The 24,503-nt window shown below is 37.5% G+C and overlaps 1 protein-coding gene across 1 annotated transcript; it reads right to left on the minus strand.

Annotated features, from left to right (window-relative positions):
• Nucleotides 1–260: 260 nt before the first annotated feature.
• Nucleotides 261–21,776, minus strand: LOC140142115 (DNA replication licensing factor MCM6-like). Its single transcript, XM_072164076.1, is given in 17 exon segments — nt 261–3,184; nt 4,368–4,507; nt 5,301–5,595; nt 6,475–6,636; nt 7,350–7,478; nt 8,413–8,568; nt 10,029–10,136; nt 10,759–10,900; nt 11,677–11,818; nt 13,587–13,737; nt 14,603–14,712; nt 14,715–14,860; nt 15,768–15,907; nt 17,162–17,324; nt 18,548–18,658; nt 19,619–19,762; nt 21,579–21,776. Coding segments are annotated over 17 exon segments (2,388 nt in total). The 5' UTR covers nt 21,671–21,776; the 3' UTR covers nt 261–3,127.
• Nucleotides 21,777–24,503: the final 2,727 nt, after the last annotated feature.

Here is a 24,503-nt window from a genome sequence, read left to right on the forward strand (position 1 = left end):
TGTTTTCTATTGAATTTTGTCATGTTTATAGTGCCCTGGTGACTTTTATGCTCATTTTGTGGGAGTAGGCGATTGTGAAATGAGGCTTTCAGACTCAACCCTCGATATGTACTATTTGTGCGTTAAAGAAAACCATGTGACCCGCACCACATCAAAAGAAATAAGTCCCCCCCCTGAAAATTTTGTCATAATTAAGCAATTTACTTTACCTCCTTGGGATAAACACGTGGCAAGACAACAACCTTTTCACACAATGTCAGTTCCTTTATACAAATTCTGTACATAATTTTATTATTTCACACCCTGGTGTACAAATATTTAACAAAAGTTGTTTTTCCCAAGTCATGGATATCCTGTAAATTCACACAGAGGAAGTAACACCACAACAATGTCAACATGTATAAATGTACTATGACAACATGTATAAATGTACTATATAATATATAGTAAATGAAACTTGTTTTTCTTTGGGGTCTGTAAAAAAATCTCCCCAAAGCAAATTTATGCCAACTGAAGTCCGATTCAGACTCCAAGTGAAATTTGAGCTAGGTTTTTATGAGCTCGCAATTAATTTTTTGCCACTTTATCGCTCACTAAAATATCGCGGCCGTGCACGCTTATGATTAGCTGCTGAAAAATCAAGGTAAGAAGAATGACCTTAATGCCCGATGCAGACTCCACATCGCGGCCACTATATATTGTTGCAGTAGTACATTTAAATTTCATCGGGCGATGCTGCTGTGTCAAAAAACATTGTAGCATTGCATGATGTGGAGTCTGAATTGGACTTTATGCCAGGTTGGGAACTTATGCTAGGCATAACTAACCTACCACACATATGCACACTGATATTAGCTCAGATTTCCTGAACTAGTTTGAACAGGCTTTTATAAGATTTCCTGTACTTCATTTAACAAGATTTCTCACATTTCTTTCAGTTTCTGTTTTTCGGCTGCATTCATCAGCCGAATAAAGCAAACTGAAATCAGCCAAGATTTCCTGTACTCTGTTTAAAAAGCCTTTTGATTCATTAAATGTGATGCGATCAAGCAAAATCATTTGGAACTTGGAACGTTTAAATTTTCAGTTTCTTATAGGATAGTAAAAAGCGTTTACAAAGCTGCATTTTGCAGAAAACCCTATTGTAATTGAACAACCAGTTCCAAAGATATGAACAATTAAAGAGTTACCAAAACAACAGGAAACAAAAGGAAATATATCCTTTGTTTGGCTATATCTCGAAATCAATATTTGTGAGTTCCGACTGATTTTCCTTGATCGCATCACAAATGTCTTTCAGTTTCTGTTTTTGGTTGTATTTTTATCAGTTAAATAAGACTTGTTTTCACACTACCATTGTATTAGGCTATATTCCAGTTGAAATCCATATACCCCATATGAAAGACAGGGAGTGTGAATTTCAAATATAGTTACCTGAATGGCGACTCCATTTGAAATTCACACTCCCTGTGTAAGAGATTAAGGTCTTATGGATTTCAACTGGAATATCTCAATATATGGATACTTGTGGTCAAGACATGAAAACGACTCTGAAAAAGTATCAAAATAAATCTATGCATTATATGCTAAATTATCAATTTAGTCATAAAATATACAATTATGCAAACTTCTGTTTCATGTAAACATGAAATTTTCAAACAACCAATTGGACTCAAATATTTATATTTAAGTTTATGCTACAGTAATGTATAAGCTATAATCTTTGTGTGTAGAATTTTTCATGCTGTGAGAAATGTTCCAAGTTTATTTCGCATAATATACATAAAGTTTAATATAACTTGTATTACATAAGGGACCGTTCACAAACACTTGTTAGGGGGGCCTGATGCAAAAAGGGGGGACTGAAATTTTTTTGACCCTTCTAAGGGGGGCCCTACAAAAATGACAACAAATTTTCCTGGAAAAAGTTTTTATGCTTTTCTATGGGGTTGACCCATAATTTTCATGTCAAAAATGGGGGGGGGGGGGGGGGAAAAATTTTCGTGATTAAATTTTTTGCATCAGGCCCCCCCTTACAAGTGTTTGTGAACGGTCCCTAAATGCAATTTCGCATCTTGTTATTTTTACGTTTCCGTGTCCATTTGCAAAATGCGCAAACAATAAAACCCTCTCGAAATGACAGCATATACATTATTCCCAGGGACTGCCTTTTGAGGATAGAGAGCAATCACTCTCTACTGCTCTCCTTAAAATCTGATAAAGGAGAGTGGTTTTTAGTTCACCATTCTCTCATTATATTCTATTGTAAATGCTCTAAACAGCTCTCCTTGAAGGCTCCAGAAGAGCTATTTAATGCTCTCCTGCAAATTCCAAAAGACAGTCCCTGTATTCCTTCACTCCACATTCACTACGAGCTCAAAGACGCTCATCTGTCATGAAGTACATAAAGTTGTGACCAGCCAAAATTTAGTACCCAGTAATTTACTTACAAGACCAGACCCATCTGACACACATTAGTTCGACATCTATTGAGTTAACTGCGATATACAACAATATACAACAATGGCTGCTGTGACCGACCGAGTGAATGTTACGGTGGCGTGTATGTCGCAGTTTTATATCCATGTGGATGTTACAAATAGCAGATTTTGGCCTAGATTTTTGATATTTATATTGATATTTTTGTGCCGGTTCCGGTCGAAAGTGCTAGTGCCGGATACTGCTATCCGGTGCCGACTGGTGTAGTCACAACCCTGCTTGTACATTCATAAAATGATCTTTGAGTGTGTTGGGTACAAAGAATTGATACTTCACAACTTGAGGTCAAATTTTAAGATGTTTGTTGGATGGAGGTCAATGACCTATGCCACTGGAAATGAGGCTATTCCTTTCAGAAAAAAAAAGCCAATTTTAAGAATATTATTCTCAAAACCACTTTCCCTTTTTTACAAATCCACTCTTTAAATCTATGTTCAAAGATAGAAAAGGCTGGACAACATCCTTTTTACCAAACATTGTAAAATCCTGGGAACAACATTGAGAAATTTGTGTATCCTAATAAAGTTTTTCAAGTCCAATAAATTAATTATCCAGTTCAAACTTCTACAGTGTAATTGGGGTGAACAACCAGTAAAGTGTCCTCTTCAGTGGTCACCTCTTCGCCTCTTCATCCTTCTTGCGCTTTCTTCAAGCCTGTCTGGGATAATTCAATGATGATGTGGTCCTGGTGAGAACAATGAGAGATGAAAATATTAATTAATGAAGTGAGAGACAAAGTCCTGTTTTTCTTAAGAAGTGAAATATCCTATTGTATGATGGGATAGGTGTTACATGTACAAGTTGGCAGCAAAATACTATTGCCATGGTACTTGTCGGCCAGGCCATCAAGACAGCTCTTTAAAGTCAATTTCTTAATATCAATAAATTGCTTCCGCAACTTTTGCCCAATACCGCACGTTTTTCTTGCTGATGACGCACAATTTTTTGCTCTATTATTTGGTATTTTTTCCTAGGACAGTGTGGCTGAATTTGATTTTTCCCCCTGACAATTAAAATTTTGTCCTTTCAAACAGCTTAAACATGCAGTTCATAACCCACACCCTAGCAATAAGTTCTCCCAAAAATTAAATATACACATACAGATTGCTGACAAAATGTCACAGAAATCCTTTTTCCATCAGATTCGTGGCCAAAGGACAATTCCTTATCTTATCTTGAGAAAATTCTGTACGATGGCCAGTACCCATTCAAATCAGGCTATGCCCCCTCCCAATCCGATGACTTTCGATTCTGGCTACCCTACCCATGACAAAGGGCGTAACTGACATGAACGTTATAATTAATTTTAAAGTAGTTTTTTGTTGTTGAATTTATAGGGTAAATCGAGGTTTTGAAATTGGGGTGTTTCAGATGTTATGTACTACCCATGGTTGTCAATTTACTACCCTATATGGCATAACTGTTACCATTTCTGACCCTAAATGGCTATAACGCTTTCCCTCTAAATAGTGAAAGAATCACTTTGTTGCTACGTCCAGTGTTTGAAATAAGCACTTATCTTCTTGTCCAAAAAATCACAAGGGACAACCATATTGAGCTATGTACTTATCCCCTGGACAACCACTATTTGCATTCTTTGCACTCAAAAACATGACATATCGTGTGACATATATTTGGGGGACAACCAAAATGTTTTGAGGACAAGCAGAATTCATGCGTTATCTGTCCTCGGGACAACCTCCCATATTTTCCTTATTTCAGACACTGGCTACGTCCAAAAATGGACCCCCAATTGGCAAAAAAAAATGTTGAACACCACAGTACGATGAAATCCAGCCCTTTTTATGAACGCAGATGTGTACTACTTCCATATATTTGAGTAACCCCCAGAGTACTGTTCTTCTTACCTTCAATATAAGTCTCTCGATAATCTTCTCTACTTTGGTCTTCAGTTCCAGCAGCTCTGCTTCACTCTCGATTTCACTCTCCATTTCTTTGAGGTACCAGTTGATGAGAGCACTCTTCCGAACACCTTCAAAACCTTCCTCTGAAAAAACAAAATGGTTCAAGGAATGTTTGAATGTTTAAAATCACAAGATAATCGAGGTAGTTTGACCCATCATTTTCCAGATTTGTAAGATTTACAGGCCTATAATTCAGACAATACTAGAGTTGCCCTTGGTGTTTTATAGTGCACTATACCAAACCCACAAGCCCCTGCACTGTACAGACTGCCGCTGACCAATGTGGCGCCATCAATCCATGAAATATTTAAAGGAGTATTTTGTGAGCCTAACATCCACTTTCTATGACATTTGTCAGTACATATCCACAAAAAACACTTATTCCCAAAATTTAATTTCTTTCTGATTTTGCATTTGCGAGTTATGTATATTACACTGCTCCATAGGCCACTCAGTTGTAATTTTGTTCTGGTATACCACAACCAAATTCAAATTTGGCAATATTTTTGTTGAAAGAATTAATCTGCTAGAAATTTTTTGTACATAAACATTATGTAGCCAGAGGTTTCCAGTGATATAACAATCTCTACTTTTTTTTGAGAAAAGTGCATGGGATGAGGCAGTGGATCACGAGATGTCCCTTTAACAACTACGAAACTTGCAGATAAGTGCTAAAATGCACATTTTGCTCCCAACTGCATCCTTATCCTTGATACCTCAAAGTGTCCATTTTAAGTCGCCTTCTTTTTCTTCCTCTTGCCCCATATATAGATTAGACATCTCAAAGTGCACATTTCACATTTTCGAACTGCATACACTGAATGGAACAAATAACATCTACACACAAATACATATTTCATTTTTTTTAAAACCCACCTTCTTTTTCTTCCTCTTGCCTCATATACAACACCAACAGATTAGATGTCTGCCTATAATCTTCAAATGACATATGCATGCCAGCTTTCTTCTTTGGTACGGCAGCCTCTTCCTGCGTATCTTTCTCCTTGTCTTCTGCCGGTGTGTCCGTCTCCATCTTCTCTTGGGACTTGTCCTCGTCCTCCATTGAGATTGGCTCGTCGTCTTCTTCGTCAAAGTTGATGACGGGCTGCTCCACCCTGATGATGGATTTGTTGAGCAATCGGAAGGCTTCTTTGACATGCTTGGGTTGGACCTGGAACAGAATTCAACAACCATGTTAAATTAATTAAAACTATTGTATCTATGAAAACAGAATAATAATGCAAGATAACACACTGTCCATCTTATTTGCTGTGACAACAAAGTTCAACATTGTTTTGGGAACCGTAACAGAAAAACAACAATGATATCAGCAAAGGAAGCACGGTGGCCGAGCGGAACGGGCTACGACTCATAATCGGAAGGTTGCGGGTTCGAGCCCCGGCGACGCCATCGTGTTGTGCCCTTGAGTAAGGCACTTTATCTCGATTACTCCTCTCCACCCAGGTGTGAAATGGGGAGCTATTATGAATACTGTCCATTGAGCGCCGCCCAAAGGTATGAGCATGCCTTGGGCATTGTATTGCAGCTGACATATTCTAACGACGGCGGAATAAATGTAAAGCGCTTTGGTACATGTTTACATGTGAAAGGCGCTGTGTAAATACCAACATTTATTTTTATTTATTTATCAGTAGCCTTGAGTTTCTTGCAGTATCATGCCCAGTGTGTGTGTGGGGGGGGGGGGACTCAAGTTTGATTTAAGTAGGGAGGTGCCGCTAATATTATGAAGTGGACCCATCAATATAAAAAATTTGGACCCACATACAGGAAAAATGTCTATGAAATTATTTTTTTGATAACACATATGAAACTAAATATGTTATTTTTGCTGGACCCTGTACCAGTCTACAAGGGCTTGCTGGATGGGCTAATTTTTTTTAATTAAAAAAGAAAATTATACAGACTTCCATTTATTCTCACTCTTCAAAACTCTACGCTTCTATGAAACAGGGTCCAAGCTTTGTGGTTCAAGAACCACCCTAGATTTAGTCCCAGACAACACCTTGGTTTACCCCCATTCCATCCTCACCTCATCTTGGCAATGCAGTCTAGCCATGCTCTCAGACAGGCGAATCATACTCTCCAATTGACGTACTGTGATCCTCCAGGATGATGTCGTGCCACCGGATGTATCACGCTGTCGCAGATGACGGTATTCCTCAACCATGAAATCCTGGGATTCCTTGGTGATCTGCAGAAACAAATCATTAAGAGCACATTAGAAGAACCTGAGTAAATTATTGATTTCATTTGGTAGGCTGAGGTTGGTAACTGATTTTTTTAGTTTTTCTTATTAATTTATCAAATTGTAAAATTGTATAACTTCTAAGTTTGCTGTTAAATTGTGTTTCAGGTAAAGGGCCCGTTGTTCTTCAAGCTCTCTGTGAGTTTTCTCTACACCAAATAGCACTGTTTCTGTAAATTGAACTTCTTATAACATAAAATTCCTGTTGTGGAAATAAAATTGTTTGAGTTGTATGAATCTAAATAAAAAAGACTCCAACACATTTCTCATGCAAGTGGTGTGTGTGCTCTGACTTACATATTTTAATATTCTCATACAAGGTCAAGCTCAGCCTTTGAACCTTTTTAATGTTTTAACTGAAAGTGGATTTTAGTTACATCCCACATTTCCCCACTCACACTTTGCTATGTCTAGCATCATGGGAAGACAGGCTTTAAGCCACTCAAGGGGCTCAATTTGTGAGAATTAAATTTGAATTCCTGAAACCTGTCTGCTACAAGAAAGAATGCACTGCTTTACACAAGGTCAATATGATAAATTGTTTGTCCTTGCATTCTGTGAAAGACGGGCTCGACGGATCACAATTTTTTATTTTTGCAGCTGTCAATCTGGTCACACAGCTTTTAATGTCCAGATACAACCCTGGTGAAGTAATTTACCTTAGGTTTGAATTGCCTGGCAAACATGAGATACCTCTGCATATCATCAACTGAATAGGTCCTCTCCACGGATTCCTTATTCCTAGCATGGAGATCTACGATACGACGGGCAATGGCGTAGTCAGTAACCTGCAAAAAAAAATGTTTAGAGTTACAAACTTACAAATTTCACATACATTTAAAAAAATATTTTTCCACTTTTGAAACACTGGGAGAGAGTCCTCCAGCATGTATATTATGCTAACAACTATTGTTTATGTACTCGGGCTACACACAAAATCCGTCATTTTATTCCTTGGTATGTTCATTAAACATCTGTTTTGTTTAAAGATTAAACGTCTGTTACTTGTTTTGACAGCATACGTCTGTTACTTGTTTTGACAGTATACATATTGCCGACACAGACAGGTAGCGGTGTGCTGTGTGATGTTGGATTTTGCAGTAGCAGATTCAAATCGGTGCATTTCCACAGTTGCGTCACCAGTGTGCGGACAAATCGCCCTTCTACGCGCATGTACAGTCACGCCCTGCAGAATTAGAATCTACCACTGCAAATCCAACATGGCATTACTCCCAACTAGCCTCCGAAAGGTCACAAGCCCTAAAAGGGTTAATGTTAGGGCATTTGATCTTAGGATCAGGGTTCCGGATATTAAAGGTTACGGTTAGCAATAGGGTTAGTGTTAGGTTAAGTGTCAGGATTAGAGTTATGGTTATGTTTTGGGTTAGGGTTATAATTAGAGGAGTCGGGGCGAGGTTTAGGGTTAGTGTTTATAGTTATTGGGTTTTCGGACTAATGACCCTTTGTATTATAGACCTGTAACCATGTGCAGGCCTTGTCTTTTGAAAATTGCTGGCGAGTGACAAATCACTCTCCTCAAAACTTGTCAGGTGAGCTGTAGGTGAGTGATTTTAATCACTTGTATTAGTATTACACCAAATGTAGGCGAGTGATAAAAGCTCTCCTCAGCTTCATATTAGGCGAGTGATGACGAGTGATCACTCTCACTCGCCTCAAAAAGAAAAGGCCTGCATGTGTTTGTCTGCATATGACATCACCTACCTCATTGCACTCATCCACTAAGACAAAGAAAAGATCAAAACGAGACATAATTGGGGCTGACAGCTGGATGTTCTGCTTGAGTGGTTTCGTCTTGTCGTACCTCCCGCCGACTGGGTTTGCCGCTGCAAGGATTGATGTACGGGCATTCAGGGTAGCCTGTAAATAAAATTATTACAAAAGACGATAAATTTGATAGAATTTTAGGATGATGTTGTTAACTGTTATGGTCAAAATACACAAGGCAATTTCATTTGCAAGGCCCATTAATTAGTGGGTGAGTTTTGTGCCTAAACAACACATTCCCCTGTAATCTCCATTCACATCACAATACATAACATAAGATTGCATGGTGTGACCTCCAAAAGTAGAGCACGTCTCTACTTTTTTTCACCATGCTCAGGGTCAGTATTTACTCTCTCTGGAAATTGGGTGGGCCAAATGAAGCATTTCTCCCAAAATTGGCCCAATTTTGGCTCAGTAATTCCTCAAATTGACTAATTGTAAGACATCATAATGATTATTGCAAATTTGTGAATAGAATTTTCACTGGGCCAAAATTACATCATACAACCCGAGTATTCCTGCACAGGGTATCAATTTCACCCTGCAAATCCAAGATACACGGTGCAATCCTGTTGCAAGGCGCTCTGCAACTGGATTTCTCTTGGGAAATTGCATTGTGTATTTTAGCCATTAGGATATAGAGAAAAGTTGCCAGTATAATTATTTGAACATAATCATACATCTTTGGGACAGCGCATTATACAAGCATGCAAGCACACAACAGAATTTGTAGGGAACATTGTGACATGAGTAGAGTAATAATCTTGTTGTACACCAGATAAGTGCCAAGCAAAGAATCCCAGCTCTCAAAATTCTCTTAGGGTGCTTCATTCATTTGTATTTTAACTTGATCAAAATTTCAACACAACTTGCGGTTCATTCTAAACATTCCTTGATGTTTGCCAGTTTCTTTATCAACCGACTCTTTGCAAGGATCCACCATCTTGATCCCCATACGAGGTTCTCCCTGCAAACACCAAGTAGAACCTTGTTTTGAAACAACCGTGCAAAAAGTCAATAGTGGACAACATCTCTGCAACTAAATTTGGAGAGTGTGGAGGTCAGGGATGAAAACAAGCACTGACATAAGTTCCTGAAACTGCTTTAACATTTCATGAAAATGTGTATACCCTATGCTTTGTACGGGGAAGATCCAAGCAAAATTTCCTGATATCAGGAAATTTCCTTAAGATTTACATCCCTGGGAAGGGAAGTTCATAATATTAATGGCAAATAAATTACAGAAATGATCTTAAATTACGTTCTCAAAGATCTTGAAGAAAATTTAAACTTTTCCACAAAATTAGGGTTCGGGTAATTTGAGCAATCCTTTGTAATGGATTATTGTATAATCAAATTAAGTAATTCTTGGCCAAACTGGAACACTGTGAACGCTTAGTGGCTCCGCGATAAATACACACCTAATATAGCGCGGTACAGAAGAAAGTATACACGCGCCTTACACTGCGTACACGCTTAGTACACTACATGGACGCAACGCGTATGTTCCAGTTTGGCCAAGAATTGCTAATTTAATTATAGTTCAAGCTTACCTTGACACCAGCTTTAGTTATAGATATCGTCTGCTGTTCCATGGCTTCGTGTATGGCGACTTGATCTTTGATGTCCATCTTGTCAAATTCATCAATGCAGCAAACACCCTGAAAAAAAACCACATAAACATGGAGATAAGATTTAGAACTTCAACATTCAGTGCATACATTCATACAAAGAGCCAATTGGTTTGCTGTCGTAAGTGAAGGGTAACTCTTGAAATAAGTTCATCAGACCTTCTCCAAAAGGTATAGCAGCAGTTAGATCAGTGCATTAGAAAAAAAGGAAGTCTTCTACACCGAGCAAAGGGTCTTAATTGTGGAGTTGTAAAGCATAATCATGTTTCAGTGATAGAATTTGTCAGATACGAACCTATTTTTTTTCAGGCTTTCACTATAAAGCTGTACATCCATTGCTGTCAATAACTATCAATTAAATTGTTTCCAGAAAATTTATTTGATTTTGTACTAGGGGACGAAATTCTAAACCAAGGTTCTCAATAGGCAGCCCACGGGTCAGATCAGGTCTACCGACAAATTTTGGTTAGCCCTTGAACAGCTCTTGAAATATGCAAGCATAGCAAATCAACATGTATTTGGCCCTCAAATCTTTGAAATGATTTTGGCCCTCTGCGGCCTGTGAGAAACTATTCCTGAGGACCCCTATTCCAGACCCGGTCTGCATAATTATAATGTCACTAGATTACTATACATAAAACGCTATTCTTACATTATCTGCCAACATGAGGGCGCCTGCTTCAATAACAAACTCATGCGATTCTTCATCTTTAACCACAGCTGCTGTCAAACCGGCAGCACTACTGGCTTTACCGGATGTGTATACGGCACGAGGGCTGAACTCCTCCACGGCTCTGGAAAAACATACAAAATCATAATTAAACAAAAATATACACAAATTTTTAATCAGAATCTTGCATTCCAAGTATTTGGATTGACATATGAAGTGCTTATTAAAGCCACATGTACGATCTTATAATATTAAATTTTCAAACCTGACTTTTTTCGGTATATTTGTAATGTTTACTATAGAAAAATTATCAAATTTGTGTACATCGTGGAACACTCTTTGCGTGGCTGTGCGTAGTAAGCAGTTGAACGCAGATAGCCTCGCTAATATGGACGCGTAGAGTGGCGTTGTATGCGCGTGTAGTTGGCATGATTAGTCGCGGAGTAACAAGCGTAGTTGACTGTTCCACGATGTACACAAATTTAATATTTTTTCTATTATGTCCAAACTTTATACACCTCAATGGTTTTGGCCAAACTTATTGTTTGTCAGGTCAACATAATGTTATATTTAGACATTTAGTCTTAGAACTCATGGTTAACAGCCAAGTGGAGTTTCTTTCACTTTACCATGTTTACCTTGTTATTTTGGCTCAAAATGGACAGAAATCTGTTCTGACGGTTATTACTAATATTATTTAAAGCATTTTAGTACAAAATAACAAAATTTAAATTTGATTGAAAGCTCTACGATCGGGAAAAATGCAATGGCCATAAATTTTATAATATTCAATGGAATCAAGACTTGGTTGAATGTGAACTTCATGTAAGGTATTATTGTTGTCCTTTGTATGATTTTCATAACCCATATCATCTGAATTTTCAAATGAAATAAACTCACTTTAGGAACTGGCTTTTTGCAGTACTAGGATCACCAACAACGCAGACATTGATGTCTCCTCTTAGCGTTGTGCCTTCCATAGTGGTCTTAGGCACTCCTCCAAACATCATCAGCAGGATGCCTCGCTTGATCTCATCATTGCCTGTTGAGAGGAAAAAGTCAACATAAAAAGTGATAAAGACTGATTGGCTTCTTTTTTTCTGAGGTAATCTATTTTTCAATGGCCTTATCATGTCCACACTACTAGGCAGTATACAACTGGATTCTTATTGATGCTGCCCCTACAGGTACACTGCTGCCCAGCTACACTCTATGAGTAGCTGTGTGGGACAGGTACTCTCATCGGAATCACACATACATTACACACACTGGTACTGCACTGGTAATAGATAGGCTTAGAGAGAAAACGCAATCTCGCTTTTTAGTGCTTTTCTCGCTTTTAAAAGATTCATTTCTACCACGACAATCTATTTCTGTGGCAATGGTTGCAGAATTCGACAACCATTGCAACTAAAAAAGCTTAAGTTTGACCTGATTTTCCAGCCTGAATGTACAAAAACGGTCATTTTCTGGCACATCCAAGCAACAACACAAGTAATATTCTTTATTTACTACCCAAACCTTGCAGTATATTGATCTTTTAAGCTGATTTATGAGGACAAAATTTGTGTATTTTTGATGACAGTCTGGTCGGCAATTTTCATGCTTTATTTTGGTATCACATCACTATACAGGCGGCATAGGACACGCAACACGGACGTACGAGGCTGGCGAAGATACAGGGCTGACAGCCCCATTCACAATACACGGTTAGCGATTATAAATGGACAATTAACATACTTGCAGTGGGGTACTTTGCAGAACCCCAACGGTTTTAGAGTAAGATAATTTTGCTTTGACACCACACAACAAATTTAGAATTGTTTGTGAAGATTTCATGATTATGTGTTAATCCAATGGCGACGTCTAAAATAGCGATATCGCATCCACCATCATCTGGGGTATAGAGTCAATGAAATACTGCCCTCAATAGTCAATTTTAATTTTTTTTTTTTTTGATTTTCGCCAATTTTTGGGCATAAATCTTGCTTTTTCACGCATTTTGAAGTTGCCATCTCGCATTTTTGGTCAAAAAATTGCGTTTTTCTCTAAGCCTAGTATTATAGAGCAGCCAAAAAGTAACTGGAGAGCAGTGTACCTCTAGGGTCAGCGGCAAATAGGAATCGGGTGGTGTTACTATTGCTACAAATTGAACATTCGAGTGTCTCTGAACATACTGAAAGAATCCTTAAGCATTAGAATGCCCAAACCAACCAGGAGTGACTATACTTAAAATATCTATGGTACGCAAAGATATTTGTGACAAGTGTACAAGGCAATGGTCATACCCTATGGAGTAAGAGCCACTTTTTGAAAACTGACCAATCACAGTCTTCCAATACAGCTGTCGCTAGGCTAGATCAAGGGAAGGCTGTGTTGCGTGTCCCTGGTTGGCATCAGTTATGTGCCTTGGGTTGAAATGCAAATCAAACGGGGTGTAGGTGTGCGTTTGGGCTAAGTTATACATGTCCGTTATAGAAAATGCTGCTTGTTATTTCAATGTACTCCTCGGTGGGTGGGGGGGGGCGGATGCCCAAAACCTGTTTCATTCTGCTTGTTTGTTCAGTGTTTCCACAGAATTTCAATTCCAAAATCCACAACTTTTTTTGACCTAATCACAGAAACTACACCAAATAATCAATAATTTTTTCATGACTTGAGTTCAGAAATTTCCAAAACCAAACAAAAGCAAAAACATTTTTGCAGAAAATGCTGTAACTTTTTCCGACTCAAATGTTTGTTTGTTTTTATTCATGTAATTTTTTACAACAATCTCTTTTGCAGAACTTGCAATGTCACTGGCCACTCACCATGTATAGTTGGAAATAGACTAGTAATAAGATTGTGGTAGAGATTCTTATCCTGACTCATCTCATAGACCTTCTGCCATTCTTGGTCTGTCATCTGCTTCTTGATGGCTTCTGCTGTTAACTCCTCACCACGCATGTCTTTACCACCAAACTGAAAAACAAACATGAAAATAAAATCTGTGATAAACCATCGATGTGAACCACAAATAAAATGTCTCTTCATCAGCTACTGGGGAAAAAAAAATAACTTTGCAGAATACATTTCTTGCCTAATTTGTAAAATACTTTCGATTGATATGAAGCAATTTAAGACTTCTACGCTACTCAAATTTCAATTAGTTGTTTCAAAACGAGATGTTTGCAACTTTGTGTCCATAAAAATTTGACAAATTCTTTTCCAGTAGTTAATTGCAACCATCATGCCAGCTTATGTATTTTATGTTAAATGACTCAAGACTACACTGCTGATAAATCCCAACGAGTACTCATTTTTGTTGACGTGTGATGGGCCAGCAATGTTAAGTCATTTTCTTTCACAAATATTCCCAAATTCAACAATATTTTGGTGGCACATAGAAATTTGTGTGTCTATCATTCCTAAAATGTTTTGTCCAGGGGTAGAAATAAGGGACCATTTCCTGATAGCCATCCGGGCTATCTAGACATTTTTTCTGATAGCCCTGGCGGAAATTCAATAGCCCTTAAAACATTTTTTTCTTGGCCCAACATCGGACTCTTGTTAATTGTCAGGCATGGAGGATGGAGCTTAAACACAGCAGCAAGTATTAATAGCCCGACAGAAAATTTAACAGCCATGGCTATCGGGCTACCGCTTATTTCGACCCCTGTTTGTCCATTGTGAACTAAAGCAAAATGGATTTTGATCACTAGTGCTTGGATAAATTTTTAGGTCCCAACTATAGGATTTTTTCCCCACAGATATTTTTCATATTTGGTATAGTTTTGCCCATATTTGGTGCAGATTCGCCCATATTTGGTATGGATTACCCACTTACCCTTGGATTTGATGCTGTCACATTATTAGCCAAGAAAGCCAGTCTATAGTTGAGATCCCTAACCCCCAGAGCTTTCAACCCCCTGACACCTTCATGATCACCGGCCTCACCCCTGCTATCCTGGTGGCAGTCTCGGCTCTGGCGCCTGGCATGGACAGTTGGCCAACATCTGGAACGACGATTAACGTTCCTGTGAAGTCACATTTGTCACCAGCTTGAGGTAGCTCTACTGCTTCTGCTCGTAAGACTATTTCAACACTGAAAAAAAAAAAACCCAGTTCATTCAAATTATTAGTCTTTCATTAGGCATCCAGGGCAGTTTATGTAACCTATTGGGCTATTCCAGTTGAAAGCCATACCCCTTATGAAAGACACAACCTGTGTGCAACTGCAAGATTAAAGAGTAGGTTTACTGTCAGCCCAAAATAGCTCCTGGTATATATGGTAGTTCACAGTGATGACCGCATCACATTGGCACTGACAAGGATTACAAAACATGTGGTTGGTCTATTCATATGGTTGGTCAGTCAATAATCTGAGGCTCTAATGATAACATTTAAATGGCACTTCCTCTGTATAAATTGGGTTGTTATTGGCTCTGCACTGTCATTAAACCTGGTAAAGTGTGTGTCCATCTGTCCAGGATTTCCTCCTGCCCTGAACAAAATTATTTTCAATCAAAACTGAGCAGTGATTCCATGCATCTTAATCAACATCATCCTTTGGTTGCAGACCACAAGATTTCACTATGCACAGCAATCTTTGGCAAGTGTGGCCATCTATTCTGCTTGAATGCCTATATAATACTAATGTTGAATATACATTGTAAGTTAAAGCAGGTGCTTCTTTTGTCATGTAGAGAGTTTAGATCCTAGCAGGCTTTCCCTCCAGTAGATGAAGTATATGTACCCCACATATCTTAGTAGTTTATGATACCTTAATGGGATTAGAGGTGCAGTGTTGGCCATGGCATATATGCTGGCCATTTAATACTAATTACCATAATCCTGAAGCAGGAGGTAGCATAAACATCGAGTTTGCCCTCCTTGTCCTGTGACAACACCCATGATTCACAACCATAGAGGAGAATGGTCACACAGGTAGTGTGATTTCACTTTTGCAGAGTCGTCTAATTGTTGGCAAATTAAAGTAACAACTGACTTACCTTCTAGGTATACTACCCCTAGGCAGCTCGGCTTGTGTTTCTTGAATTCTAATCTTCTGGAAATCCACGAACCGTGATTTGTTGGTGTCTAACATGTATCGGTTACGGTTGTTACATGCCGGATTGCGACATACAGAAGGCTATAGATAAACAAAAACAAGAAGCGATTTAATTATTACCCAATCTGTTTTTAGGATTGTAAGGATAAGGTAGGCACCGGAGTTTCGCGCGATCGCGCAAAAGATCACGACGGGGTCCATCGCGATTTTGGTGGTCCATCGTGTATTTTGAGAATAACCTTTTTACAACATAACAGGCTTAAATTTTTATTCTTTTATATTTTTAAGATAATAAAAGCCCCAAAATTTTGACCCACCTGCTGAGAATTGAAGTAAATTCTGCAATATTTGTAAATGCAACGTCAGGAAATTGTGCACTTTTTGCATGCTTTCCGAACGATCGCTGGCCTGGGGAAGTCCCGATTGATTTGTTTACAACCAAGCACATGCCGCTAATGTGCGGTTAATGTTTATTTAATTATTTATCACAACCTGACAATATTCAATTTTTAATATTTTAAGTTTATTTCTCATAAATAATCTAGGTTTCCTTTATTAGTATTATTGTTACGATGAATAAAAGCAATTTTAAAGACAAAATCCAAATGATAACCCCTTTTTCGTATTATTTGTGGTAGCGCGTGTTTTAGTTTTTGTAGCATCAACAACACGTTAATTTAAAAAAAGAAATGCGGAAGTGAAAGTACGAACGAAAATTGCTCAAGATTGACAGACTTTGCTCATGTTTTTGCACCTGTTTTTGACCACGTTTCGGACCAAAACTGATACAGAAATGAGAAAAATTATCATAGCGAACGGAGATGGAATATCACAGCGAAAATGCACTTTTATTTTTTTTTAACAATCAACATTTGAAGAGGTGTAGACCCGGGGTACGTGTGTATCGTGAATTTCAAATGGACGCACAAAAATCTGTCTGGAAAACGCATTTTCGCGCTTTTTGACTTGAATTTTCACGCATTTTCGCGCTTTATAAAAAACCGGCCGCGCAAACTCCGGTGCCTAGGATAAGGTATATCACTTGCTGTACCAATTTGCATGCGGAGAGGGAAAGGGAGGGGGGCACTGACAACAGTCTTACACTGTGTTTTATTGAACCCGTCATGCTGTATGCTCAGCTTGCAAATGGAGAAATATTTCGGACATATAGCTTGGGCATGTCAGCTAAGTGCCCACTCCCTTTAAATAGTGCCCCCTTTGCACTTTCTGACTTGACACCTGTTGAATAGTCTCCTTTCCACAGAGGGGGTTGTAGATTTCAAATGCAGTCACCCACTCAGCTTACCCCATTCAACTGAAATAGCCCAGTCTTACCTGTGTGAATTTGAATTGTTGCTCTATATCCTTCATTACTGTTTGACAGTCTAAACACACAAAGGTGCCACTGACCAACTCGGGATGGACTGGATGTGTCCTGACCACTTGACCACTGATGCGGATAAGGGTGCCAATCTTGGCCGTCGTCAATTCTCTCACTCTGTGAAATATCAAATAAGTCACTATTTAAAACCTTCAAATGATTATAAGCTAGGGCTGTGGTCGGCACCGTTTTTTATTGTCGACATGTCGATATAATTCGTATACCGACGGCGACAGTGTGTCGACATGCAAAAAAATTCTAAAAAAAAAAAAAATTTTGGCCAGAAAATCAAGTTATAGGCTAAACTAACATTATTCAAGGTTGAAACCAGAGAAATACTGCTACTCAAAAAAAAAAAAATGCCAATTTTTTTTTTACAACGTTTGAAAAAAGTTGTACATTTTAATTACTTTTGTTTCTATTAAACAGCTAGCAATGCATACTAATTCAATGTGTCTGACTGTTCAATAGAAGCAAAGGTAATCAAAATGTACAAGTTCATCCAACTTTGTAAAAAAAAATTGGCATTTTTTTTTTTTTTTAGTAGCAGTATTTCTCTGGTTTCCAACCTTGAATAACAAGTCAGTTTGGGCCTATAACTTGCTTTTCTGGCCAAAAATATTTTTTGAAAACTAAAAAAAAAAAAAAAAATTTGTTTTTGTTTTTTTGATGTCGACATGTCGGCATACGTGCCGACGTCGACATAAGGCATGTCGACCACAGCCCTATTATAAGCTCTACTATTTTGCTACCTTCAAAGTTGCCAATAATTGCATTGGTATTTCCATTTTTCCAGCTCTTGAGTTAAAGCCAGCACATATTTCAATTTTTTTAGCATCCCCCCCAGTAAACTCATGCACATGGGGCATAAATGTTCATCACACCCTTGGGATCATCTTAACCAATACCATTGCTCTTGTGTGTCAGCTTTACTTGTTTCAATACGAAGTGCAAACAACGATAGGTCATGCTCCCGTCTGACCCAATTTAACTTCTTGCACTTCAAGATTGTGTGTGAGGTGGGGCTGTCAACTCTCACGCATTGAACGCGAGTCTCACACATTTGGGCCTTTTCTCACGGTCTCACACCAAGGTATGAAACTCATGCAAAGAGCTGACAAATTAGTAAAACCTCATGCATCGTAAAAATAATTAGTTAAAAATATAAATCATACATGATTACTAAGCCAGGGATTTTCGGACGGGTACCCGGTTACCCGCCGGCGCCCGCGAACCCGGTTACCTGCCCGAGAACCTGGTTACCTGCCCGAAAAATGTGCCAGGTACCCGGGTACAAAATTACCCGAAAATCACACCCCTAATGATTACTAATTCCTTACTTGTGTCTGGTAGGTACATCTTCAAAGGCTACATAGAACTCCTTGTTGTCTGGAATCTGGCTGCGATCACGTGCAAAATTCCTGACTGCATTGCACAATGCTGGGTACACTCTGCAAAACAAATGAAAAACATGATATATCTTTTTTTACCATTTTCCTCGCAAAAATACCTAAATTTTGCCTAATGTAGCCAAAATTTTTGAAATTTGCCAAAAAATTTGGGCAAAGTTATGAAAACTGGCAATTTGCATTCAATTTAGTTGAAAATTTTGACTAATCTGCAGCCTTAACCCTGGAAACTTTCGGGCCTCATAACTGCTAAATTGTTGGTATAAAGTATAAAAGTATAGAATGGCTTGATAAATTTATCTGCGAGGTCAAATTCTGACCAAAATGCAAATTTTTAAATCAAAATCCCCAAAAACATTTTTTTTTTTTTTTAAAATTAATTTTGTAAAAACTAGAATTTTCAATGTACATACATGAAAACTTAGAATCACAAATTTAAAAACAAATGAAACTGTTCAAAGTTGGCAAAGCATAAAAAAAAAATACTCGCATGAAAATATGCCAACCTGGTTTTCAGTTTTATGTCTCACAGCTGTTTGATGTGATCATTTATTAGTTTTTCAAACAAAACATCATGTACCACCAAATTTTAGGCTTAAACGGCAAAAAGCGATATCATGCTAATGTATACAGATGCTTTTGAGTCATGTTCACCTTTAGATTTCCCCTTTTTTACAAAATTATTCACTTTTACAGCATTTTTAAAGCTTTTTGGATAAAAATGTATCTATTTATGACAAAATTGGTGGCGCTATTTAGTTACTGAAAATTACTCTTTCAAGCTTTTAATACAAACAATTTCTCTTTTTTTTTGATGAAATATGTTTATAAAATTTCTTTGCTGCTTGTTTCACCTATGCCATATGTTTTGAAGGCAGTATTGATCACCTACCCCTTGCAAATTAAGAAATATGATTTAGGTTAAATAGTACCATCTATTGTTTGCATTTAGTTAATAATGAAGCCAATTCTATACATCAAACAACCGTGGTCAAGATCTACCTGTAGTACTCTTCTTGAATGGTTGTAGCCAATTGTTGATTGTATTGCTGTATATCTTCAAAACTGACTGCCAAAGTATTTCTTTCTGGACGGATAAGATCACCGACATCATGCAGATACTTCACCTCCCCATTCTCCATAAACCTGTTGGAAAGAAAAAACAAAAAACTTGTAAGAGGTTGTATTTATCCAGATTACAGGCAAGGGCATAGCCAAATTTTTGGCCCCATTTGTCAATTTTAGTCCCATTTTCACTCATTTTAATTTGATGATACTTCTCATTTGCCATCCAGCCAAAATGGTAAATCACCAAGTGGAAATATCTACTTTATTTGTCATCCATATCTAACCTAGTTTGCACTTATTCGACAATAAATAAGTGATATGAGGCTTAATAATATATGATACCTGCGTCTTGACTCTGGAAACCAATATTTTTTAAAAACCTCATTTTGCATTTAGTTTTTTAAGCCACCTGGGGAGCCACCTACAGGATCTCGTTTTGCATTTAGGTCTTTATTATGCTGCAAAGTAGCAAAACTTTCTTTATATATGGCCCAATACTTGGCGAAAATTGTATTTTATGTGAAGCTGAACACATGAACATGTAGAGGAGAGTCTTTATTTTTGATGTTGGCTGGAGGGCCCATGTCGAGTTATAGAAATGGTAGTATTTTGGCCGATTTGAAAAGGGACAAACCACAGAAAACTACACATTTGACTTCTGAATCGGATTTGTTGTCAACCATGTCAACGGAGGTCAACGGCTTGTGACGTCACTCTGGGGTCACCTATAGTTGTAAAATAATTAAATCAGGGGCGGATCCAGACATTTTTGATAGAGGGGGCGCCTTTTGGTCGACGACGAAAAAATGGTGTTAAGGGGTTTTATACCCCCTCGAAAACGGTTTTGGCCCATTGTTTGCTGTTCATGGCCGAATTTGTTCATTTTTTAAAATTTCTTTCATTTTTGTATTCATAAGTTAGGTCGGCGCCCTTTGCTATTCATAAAATAGAGGGCGCAAGCTGCTTTGTCAAAACGGGTTGATGTAGGTTGCGACCACTTGTTTTAAAATAAAGAAAATAATAGATAATTAATAATTAAAAGTCGCCTCATCCCTTGTTTTCAACCATATTAACAGGAAACTAAGAATTAATTGTGAAGGGCCTTATCATGTAATAGGAATTTAAAAGTTGCATATTATTAAAATGCATGATTGAATTCATGAATTTCTCATCATGCACTTTGACTTCCACCAATATATACTATAATCAAATTAAGTATTTCTTGGCCAAACTGGAACATGCGCGTTGCATCCATGTAGTGTACTAAGCGTGTACGCAGTGTAAGGGGTGTGTATACTTTCTTCTGTATCACGCTATATTCGCGTGTGTTTATCGCGGAGCCACTAGCGTTCACAGTGTTCCAGTTTGGCCAAGAAATACTTTGATTATAGATAATTTGATTATAGTACATGTAAAGTTGTTTTCTTTAAACTTCCGTGGTCCGGGTACACGCTGGTGAATTGCGATCGCATAGAAGTGACAAGGTCGCCTACTACGCGCCACGCCGAAGACCAATGGGTCAGCCGGCTTGTTGTCAAGTGCATTGTTGATCAGCCAATCAGCGTGATTGTTTATTGCTTTTGTGTTTACGCTCGTGTACGCGATACGCACAGGCACGACCACGGAAGTTTAAAGAAAACAACTTTAGTACGACTAGCCATGCTCCTGTCCTAGCTCTGGATCTGGATCTGGACATTATCCTCTGAATAAACGGGTACCCGCATCGCATCGCATCGCTCTGCATAGGGTATGCTATTGTCACTGGATGTCATCGGCATGATCGGTGCTGCAGTGCTGTAAGCTTACCTTGTTGAAGTTAAAATAAAAATGCATTGTCCTTTAAAAATTAAATGTCCCATTCAATTCAAAACAACAGTATAAATTTGACACTTACTCTTCCAAAAAGTCTTGAAATAACTTCTGACATTTCTCTGCGACATCGTCTTTGACCTGGTTAGGTCCAACACGTTGATCAGCAACATCCATGGCTAAATTTGGAGAGAAATTTAGTCAACTTTTCAACCACTCAATGTCAGAAACCTGCTCCCGTTTAAATGCCCGGTGCTGTGTGTACAGTGGACAAGTGGAATTCGCGCCAGATCCCACATGTGATGTTGTGGGTGCTTCTCGAATGTGTGCTTACTCCCTCTGCTCAAAACATTTTGTAAGTCTATTTTGTCGAATTTCATGCTTTGGTAACGCTATGATTAACATTAGGAATTAAATTTTTACTACATATATTTGATAGTTGTGTCAACGAATTTAATTTTCTTTCATTTTGAACTTAAACTGTAACATTTGAAAAGATTAATTTTATCGAAAAGTTTATGGAAGAGCAAAAGCGCGGGTATAGTCTCATTTACACTATAGTGAATGCTACAGAATGTGGCCAAAACGGGAACTTTGCACCGGCATTTAAATAAATGAGATTGATTTGTGGGACAAAGGACGGAAACGATCGAACGGGCCTGGATTTCGAATTTCGTCCATAAAAGAAAGAAAGAAATAAAGAAAAAAAAAAAAAAGAAAGAAAAAAGAAAGAAAAAAAGAAAGAAAAAAAAAAAAAAAACAGAAAAAAAAAAAAAAAAAAAAAAAAGAAAGAAAGAAAGAAAGAAAGAAAGAAAGAAAGAAAGAAAGAAAGAATGAAAGAAAGAAAGAAAGAAAGACAAGAAAGAAAAAAGAAAGAAAGAAGAGAAAAAAGAATGAATGAACTAATGAATGGAAAAGAATTAATAATTTTATAAATGGATGAATGAATGAATAAATAAATGTCTGAACGAACGAATCTGGATTTTGGGGGGGAGGCAAAATCAACCAATTTTGATATAAAATTGGATGGTTTGAACCCAATACACAAATTTATTGGTTGAGCTATGAGTTTAAAAGTCTTTTAAAAATATTGGACGAGACGAAGTCAAGTCCAATATTTTAAACTCATAGCGAAACCAATAAATTTTGTATTGGGTGAAAAAAAACCATCCAATTTATCATTATTATGTTTTCAGAATCTCTTCTTGGTCAAAACATGACTTTTGATCAAAATGTGATTTTTTGGTCAAAAATGTTATTTTTGGTCTAAATGTGCCGTAAAATGGGGTAACTTTGGGCACTTTCAGAGTTTTTAAACAACTGCTTCCAAACGAAACCAATTATATTTCTAATTAACTCTTTTTTATGACATTAGGGTTCCATTCTACACCTTGAAGTTGAAAAAGATGTTTTAATAATTTCGTAAGGGTACCCTAGGGGTTCAAAATAGCCTGACCAAAGTTACCCCGCACTGGGCAACTTTGGTCAGACTATATGCCCAGTCCATGAAGAAAAAAAAATTTAAAAAAAAATTGACCTTCGCTGTAGGCCTATATGGACAAGCTGTTGTTTTTTGTGACATTTGACCCCTTGCAAAATTAACCAAGTACACATCCTTGCTCACAAATATCGATTTTTATTTTTTTTTAAAATAAATGTAAAAAATGCTCATTATTGGTTAAATATCCCTATTTTTTCGTAAATTTCGAGGAAATTGGACATGAGCGATTATTTTTTCTTTCAAACATATTTCTTAACAAATTGACACCAAATATGACTAAAAACAATATTGCTGTACGAAAATATGACCATTCAAAAAAATATATTTGACCGACCAAAGTTACCCCGCTGACCAAAGTTACCCCATTGTGATTTTGGTCAAAAATGTGATTTTTGGTCAAAAATGTGATTTTTGGCAAATATGATTTTTGATTAAAAATGTGGTCAAAAATGTGATTTTGGTCAAAAATGAGTTTTGGTCAAAAAATTGTAGAATTTAACAAAATTTGGGGGGAAAAAGTGAGCCTATCAAAAGTTTTGAGTCCAAGTGTTGATTATGATTGGACTCTTCAACTCTGTACAAACTTATAGGAAGGAAGATTCTGAGAAGATAATAATGAACATTATTATGTTTTGATGAATCCAACTTGAGTGTGTAAAAATATTGGATCCAAAACATAATAAATGATAAAATTGGATGCTTTACGCCCAATACTTGATTTATTGGTCTCGCTATGAGTGTTAAAATATTGGACGAGATCGAGACTACCGGTACGTCTCGACCAATATTTTAAAACTCCCCTCCTCTCCCTCTCGCCCCCACAAAAGTTGACAACCATGAGAGTTACCAAATTGCACAGAAAAGGGGTTATTTTTTTTACCAGTAGCAAGGACCGCGAAATTGGCAAAATAGCCGGGTATTTAATTTGCCGCGCACTGTCCGTGAAATTTGACAGTGAAATCAGGAAAATAGGGGTATTTAATTTGCACTGTCCGCGAAATTTGGATAAAAGGGGTACTTGAGAAAATCCAGAAATTTTATGCCAATATCTAGTGTCATTGATATTAAGGCCGTGTAAAATTAATATTTTGGTTCTCGTCCCTCCCTCCTCAATTTCTGGGATTTGTCAGATTTTTTTATTTTTATTTTAGATTTGTCAATTTTTGTAGACTTTGGAATGATTTATGAAATCTTCATACATATAAATAAGTTTATTAGAGAACAAGCATCACTTCCAAGTCTTTTTGTGGTACTCTAGGGGGTTTATCCCTCAGAATCTCACATTTGAAAAAAAAGGGCCTCATCGTTTCCTCGAGCACTGTTGGAGAAGACCGAAAACTACTGACAATGCTAATTTTACATTGAAAAAAAAAAAAAACAAAAACACCTCTCTCCCTCATCAATTCATGAAAATCCTCTGGACGAGAACCAAAACATTAATTTTATACGGCCTAAGGGGTGTTTGAAATTCTAATCATTGAAAAGGGGTGTTTAAAATACTGGTCATTA

Source organism: Amphiura filiformis, chromosome 20 (genome assembly GCF_039555335.1).
Source record: "Amphiura filiformis chromosome 20, Afil_fr2py, whole genome shotgun sequence".
NCBI classification, from domain to species: Eukaryota; Metazoa; Echinodermata; class Ophiuroidea; order Amphilepidida; family Amphiuridae; genus Amphiura; species Amphiura filiformis.